The 6,994-nt window shown below is 39.0% G+C and overlaps 1 protein-coding gene across 1 annotated transcript; it reads left to right on the top strand.

The window, feature by feature from the left end:
* Window positions 1–3,416: 3,416 nt before the first annotated feature.
* On the top strand, window positions 3,417–6,623 carry LOC309492053 (uncharacterized protein; the record flags this gene model as incomplete). Its single annotated transcript, XM_082191070.1, has 2 exons — window positions 3,417–3,647; window positions 4,283–6,623. A coding segment is annotated over exon 2 (2,082 nt), but the record flags the coding sequence as incomplete, so codon positions are not given.
* Window positions 6,624–6,994: the final 371 nt, after the last annotated feature.

Here is a 6,994-nt window from a genome sequence, read left to right as displayed (position 1 = left end):
CAGAAGAAGACAGAAGAGAGAGAGGGAGAGAAAGACAGATCAGTGACGGATGTGTTTGTGCTTTAGGAACATGTTTTCCGTGTCGACTGGAGTGATGCTGAAGGTCTCTGGATACTGGGGCGTCACTGATGGCTTTTCCTGCAGGGATAAACCAGAACGCTCCTTCTTTCCCAGAGAAACTGGTTAAACATTCGTCCTGGAACATCTGGGAAGCGGATCGTGCGCTGGTTTTACAGTGAGGTGGATTTAAATGCCATCAGTCTCTTTTTCCAGGAATTCCCAGAACATCCCGCATGAGCCAGTCAGAGAACATACAGCTTTCCGTAAAGATCCATTCTGATCCGCTCTCATATAACTGTCATCGGCCAATCAGCTCTCAGCGCTCTGTAAAAGTCAAGAGAAATACAGTTAAAAGCTTCTGAGCTGCTCATTAAACTCAACCTATACGACAAAACACATCAAGAGTTACAATCAAGAGACTGTTTTCTGTTCATCTGATCTTTACTGAGCCGTCAGTCATAAACTGGACATTAGTTTGAGCTTAGTTTGAGAAAACAAACTTTCTGCAGATAGATATTTAAAATGTCTCTTTTTGGAAAGTATATATATATATATATATATATAAAAATTATTATTAGGAATAATAATAAATAGAAAAAAATCTCTCTTTTTAAAATCTTAAATATGTCCAACTCAAACCTTTTTTTTTTTTTATAAAAAAAGAGCTATTTAAAAATATTTATTTTCTAAAATAAATATTACAAATATTATATTTAACTTGTATGTTTTAATATTAAAAAATATATTTAAAATCTTTAATGTCCAGCTCAGACCTAAAAATATTATATTTCATTTATTTATAATTCTTACTGAATAAATATTTATATTTCAGCAATTTAAAATTAGAAAAATTTATATAATATTTTAATATTTTTTAAATATATTTAAAATCTTTAATATCTCCAACTAAAAACATAAATAAGACAGAAAATATGTATTATCTGACAATCTAAAAAAAAATACATTTCAAAATATTATATTTAATATTTAAAATATATTTAAAATCTTTAATGTCTAACTCAGACCTCCTTTTTAAATAATAATAATAATAATAATGATAAAGATATTTTAAAAAATATTTCTTATGTAAAAATGTAAAAATATGTATTTAAAAATATTATATTTCATTTTTTTTTATATATACAAAAACTTAAATGTGTCCAACTCGGACCTCCTTTCAAAAAATTAAAAAAGCTATATATAAATATATTTGAAAAAATTATATTTAATAATTGTTTAAATATTTAAAAACTTGAATGTATCCAACTCAGACAAAATTTATCAAAAAATCTAAAATACATTTAAAAATATATTTTATATTATATAATTACATATATTTAAAAATATTATATTTAATATTTATTTTTTAATATTAAAAAAAATATTTTAAATCTTGAAATGCCACATTTCCCATTTACTAACGGATGGCAGTTCAGTCAGAAGTTCAATGTCGGGAAGATCAATATTTTGAAAGTGTCACAGAAAGTTCCTCTCTTCAGTCAATCTGAGATACAAGAACGTGCTGGAACACCCAAAACATCACGCACTTCTTCACATGTAGGCCAGGGTCTGTGTGCTTCTCTGTGAACTACAGTGTCTGTTCTCATGACATTATCTCTCCTCTCCTCATCTGCAAACCATTACAACACCAAAGCATGAGACTCGCTCTCGTAAAGGCCCGTAAGTTAATACGCATCAGGGCATGTGCAGTGTTAATGGAGCGGGATTGAGACGACGGGTCAGTAATGAACAGTGTCGTGACGGAAAAGTGAATGAATCTTGATTGAAGAATCTTTAGATATCTGTACTGGAACACAAGACAAAAATGCTGAGGAGGAACATCACAACATTTCTTCTCATCATTCGTCATACATCAATTTACTGCAATTAGAGTTAGAAGGACAATTACTTCATTGATGGTAGACAGAGGAACAGGCAGCTCACATAATCACAGAATATCTCAGAATCACTGATTATTAGCGATGAAAAGAGACAAAACAAGATGAGAGAGACACCGCTGACCTTCCTTTCCTTCCACAAAGACGATCTCACGCTCTAGAAGAAAGAAGAGCTTTGGAAAAACATCAGCAACATAAAAGTGAAGAGTCTTGATGCACAAAGCCACGTCTCATGGATATAATATCATGACAGAGACGGAAAACAGCAAAGGAAAACTGCAACCGGAGACTCCGAGGGAAAGGTTTATTGCTCAGATGTTTCTGTAGGTCAAGTGGTGGAGCGTGACGTTCACAACGCCAAGGTCAAGGGTTCATTTCCCAGGGAAAATGCACACCAATAAATGCACTGTAAGTCACCTCGGATGAAAGCGTCTGCCAAACGAATCCATGTAAATTTAGGGTTCTCTTTCATGACTTTGAGCTTATCTTTATGCTAGCGAACCTTTAAAAGTTGACCAAATGGACTTTTAACAAAGAAAACTGCACTCGTCAAACCATTTTGTGAGGTCTTTAAAACTCCAGTCAAGTCCCCTTTGTTTATATAGTGCTTTTTACAATACAGGTTCTTTCAAAAAGGTGAAGTGTGTAATTCTTGGACCACCGATTTTTGATTATTAACAAACAAGTTTGCCAAATACCATCATCAGTCATGGGGAAAGTTACTTTTAAAAGTAATGTGTTACAATAATGCTTTACTCCCTAAAAAGTAACTGCTACTTTTTATAAAATGTAATGCGTTGTTACTTTTTCTCACCTGTTTTTTTTTTCACAACAAAAAAGTTACATTTTTTGGCAAATAAAGGCAGAAAAAGTTAAATTAATAAGCCTAAGGCCGAAGAAAATGCAAATTCTCGCCTGTACAGTAGAGGGCGCAACACCATTCTGGATCATTGAAGAACAAAGTTAAACACGCTTACTTAAAGGTGAACTAAGTAACTTTTTTTACCTTAACTGAACAGCTTCGGAGTCATTGGAATGGTTATATTACTTATTTCGGGTTGAATGGTGGTCGTTTCGCACCCCCCTGGTGCCCGTGAGCGGAAAATACGCACTTGCAACTTTGAGCCGGCGGGCCGCCGGCCGCTGCGTCAGGAAGTCTCGCGTGATATCAGGTCTCGCGATGTAAACAATTGCTTTACGGCCAAAAGAAATCTGCTAAAATGCTGTCATTATTGCGCTCCCTCACGCTGTCCGAACCCGAATGAAGAAGACGTTTTAAAGAATGTCCCATCTGCTTTGATGTCGTTGATCTATAGCCTCTGGTATCTGAGAATCAACAACGAGTTTTTACAACAGTGTTGTCAAATATCTATTCCGAAGCTGTGGGGGGAGCTCTAGAGAGAAACCTGCGAGCAAAAAGCGAGAATACAGCGAAGAAGTCCCGAAGCTACTGTGCTGACAAACTGCCTGGGAGCTCCTCAGTGGTGAAACTCCTCCTCCTTCAATCAGTGGAGAACCAGGTGGAACAAATCTGAGGCAATCTGAGCGTGCCAGTACCTGGCTCTGTTGTTGTCTTTAAACCACAGTGAAAGGAGCATTTATAGCACCACTAGACCAAGGAAACTTCATCTTTGTCATCAAGGTGACTGTGCAAAACCAAGCCCTCCACAAAACGGTGAAGGACAGCCGGTAAGCGCCTTATTGGCCATGTTTGGCTAGACTGACTTAAGCAGTGCAGTGCAAATGATACTCTGGAAAACACAGACTCTTAACTCTTGTTGACTTTGTTGGGACTCTTACTTTGATGTTTGTAACTTCAAATGTTGTTTGGTTTTATCAAACAAGTGGGGTATAAAGGAAAAGTAAGAAAAGCCAAATTCATTGTTTGACAAAGAATGTGTTTGAAATGGTTAAAAGTAATTTAAACTTTGTAGAAATCTTAATAAACCAAGTTCTTAATTTAGTAAAAAATGTATACTCTAAAGATCTTTGGCTAAAAATATAATGAGATCTATTAATTAACCTAAATATTTTGAAGGTAAAAAAGTTATTTGGCTAAAGATACTTGGTTAAAAGATAAGAAAATATACATTTTGAAAATTAAAATACCAACTGATTTGTTTTGGTAAAGCATATCTAGTTGTGTGGCTACAATGATACCTTAGAATAATTCTTTATTATGAAAATACTGCTTAAAACTACTGATTAGAATAAAAATGGAAACCTTGTAATAGCAGTAATGTGTTTATCTGAGGTGAATGTGAATAATTTTGTTTGGCTGTCAACTCAAATAATAATCTTGTATTTGTCATCTCTCTTTTGAGGTTTTTCACCTGTTTACTGCCAACCAAAGAATGGTAAATAAAAGACAAACAACTGATTCCATGGCTGTTTATTGAGTGAAATCCAGTTAAGATCTTCATGTGGAGGGACTGTCCTTTTCAAGTGGGGAATTGCACAAAAAATAGATCACAACTTGACAGTGAAAAACCGTCACTGAAGACTGGAGAAGGACCAGAAAAGTGACCACACGTGTCCATAGAGACAAATAAAGACTGTTCCCGCCCTGCTGCTGTGATTGAAATGGCTGATTCATTACTGTTGGAGCAGCTAAAGACCGCAAGGACATCAGCGAAGCGTCAGTTTTCCCGTCTGGCCAATAATGTGCTACGAATGCATACAATGATGTCAGAAGAGGAGCTCAGAGACATTTTTAAGAAGCTCACTGCAGAAGCTGGCAAAGTCCTGGAAGCCAACGATGATGTAGAGGGGCAATGTATTGAAGAAAACTCTGATGCAGAGGAGTTGAGCGAGCAGCAAAAGTCTGACTTTGTCAAAACAGTCAATGAGTGTGAGAGAAAACTGCAAGAGCTAAAGGACCTCATACAAAAGACATTGTGGGCCAATTTCGGGGAATATGAACTGACACAAGCAATTACAACAGCAGAGTCGCAAGCAGAAAACGTGGGAGCTGTGGACCCAAGTAAAAACCCAGATGCATATCTCTTCATGATCGGACAACTAGAGAAACTTGTGAAGGCTGCGAAGGAGGTGCATAAACATTGGAAGTGCTGGGCCCCCCCAGCAGAGCAACAACAGTTCCAGAGTCGTATCAAAGGCCTTGAAACTATCCTGCCAAAACTCACAATAAGACAAGCAGACTTTACAGGGGCACACGTCAGAGAAACCAGCAGATTGAGTACTACTTCAATCAGTTGTGTGGCCACACCAGCAATTAAATTAAAGCCAGCTGCCCTCCCAAAGTTTTCTGGCATCCGCCGAGAGTTTTACCGGTGGAAAAAAGATTGGGAAGCTCTCCAGATGCAGGGAGAACCTACTGGATCCAAAGAGGTTAAAAAGTTCCAACTTCTCGACAGTGTGGATGAGAAGACAATACGAGACCTCCGCCTTACAACTTACGCAACTGCTGAGGAGGTTTTCCGGGTCTTGGAGAACCGCTTTGGAAATAAGACAACTATAGCCCTTGAGATAGTAGAAGAGCTCCAAAGACTCCAAGCAGTTAAAGGTAACCAGCCCAGGAGGATTGTCGAGCTCATCCAATCTGTAGAAAAAGCCCTAGTCGATCTGAACGAGCTTGGCAAGACCGGTGCTATAAAGAACCCTCTTGTAACAAAAACAATAGAGAGTAAACTTCCTGATGGCCTGAAGAAGGAATGGCTTCTTCATGTAGCTGGCAAAGGTGATGAAGCTGAAGAAGACAAGCGATTTGACTACCTCCTCAAATTTCTTCAAGGTCAAGAAGCCATCTATGAGAAGCTGGACCAACTGAGAGAGGAGGAACCAAAACCAAAATCTGAACCTCAGCAAGCTCGAACCAGAACCTCCACCCAACTAAGCAACCAGGCTCAAGGATGTGTGGTCTGCGGAGACGGCAAGCATAAGAAAAGGCTGTACTTCTGCCAAAAGTTTCGCACGCTTAAGCTGTCAGAGAAAAGAGATGCTGTCAGGAAGCTGGGAGCCTGCAAAAAATGCCTGGAGATTCACAATGAAGGTGACTACTGTAAATCAGAGTTCCTGTGCAGGAGGCCAGACTGCATAGAACAGCGTGCTGCAGAACACCACTATTACCTTTGCCCGAGAGCTGATACGTCCAAAGGGAATGTCGTCCAGAGGTCCAACAATAACAGCAAAGTGGGAGGTGACACAAGAGAGCGTTACACCCAAGCCCAAGAAGAGTTCATTAAAAGTCTTTCACCTGAACTTGCAGAGAAGTGTCGCAATGCCTTTTGCAACACTATAGCTAGAACCTCTCTTGTGTCCAACCAACCCAGCCTTCTAGCAGAGAATGGAATAGTGGAGTGGCCAGTCATCATGATGCTCTTAGAGGTCACGGCCAATGCAGGACAAAAAGTTGGGACTTTGATCGACCTGGCATCGGATACAAACTATATAACTCATGATGCAGCTGATCGTTTGAACCTTAGAAGTGAAGCCATAACCCTTGTTGTCCACGGTGTGGGAGGAATGAAAGTTCAAGTTACCACAAAACGGTACCTCCTAAAGATCCGGGTCCGCACAGAGCAAGGCAACTTCAGATCCCACCAACTCCTCTGTTATGGTTTGGACAGCATTGCAGATATCCACAAACATGTGACGGCCAAAAGACTCCAAAAGTTCTTTCCAGATGTCCCTCAAGATGAACTTGTGAGACCAAGACAGATACAGCTTTTGATAAGCCATAAGGAAGGGCGACTGGTCCCACAGAAAATACGCCATAACCAGAGTGAATATCGGGGACAAGCCAGCAGGTTGCATAGCACAACTTGCCATGAGGGAGACGGCTAACCTGCCTCAATTCAGCCACCTCACAGATGAATGCCAAGTATTACATGAGCACAGCTACGTCGATGACATCTTGACATCCCACAACTGCCGTGAAAGACTTAAAGTCATCACAAAGAATGTGGAGCTGATTCTAAAAGCAGGAGGGTTTGCACTGAAGCCTTGGGTCTTCTCAGGCCAAGGTAAAGGAGAAAGAGAAAAGGCATCACCAAATATTGTTGTCCTGCCGAACC

Source organism: Leuciscus leuciscus (genome assembly GCF_965113295.1).
Source record: "Leuciscus leuciscus genome assembly, contig: HAP1_SCAFFOLD_882, whole genome shotgun sequence".
Taxonomy (NCBI): Eukaryota; Metazoa; Chordata; class Actinopteri; order Cypriniformes; family Leuciscidae; genus Leuciscus; species Leuciscus leuciscus.
This window is presented reverse-complemented; position numbering and strand designations above follow the sequence as displayed.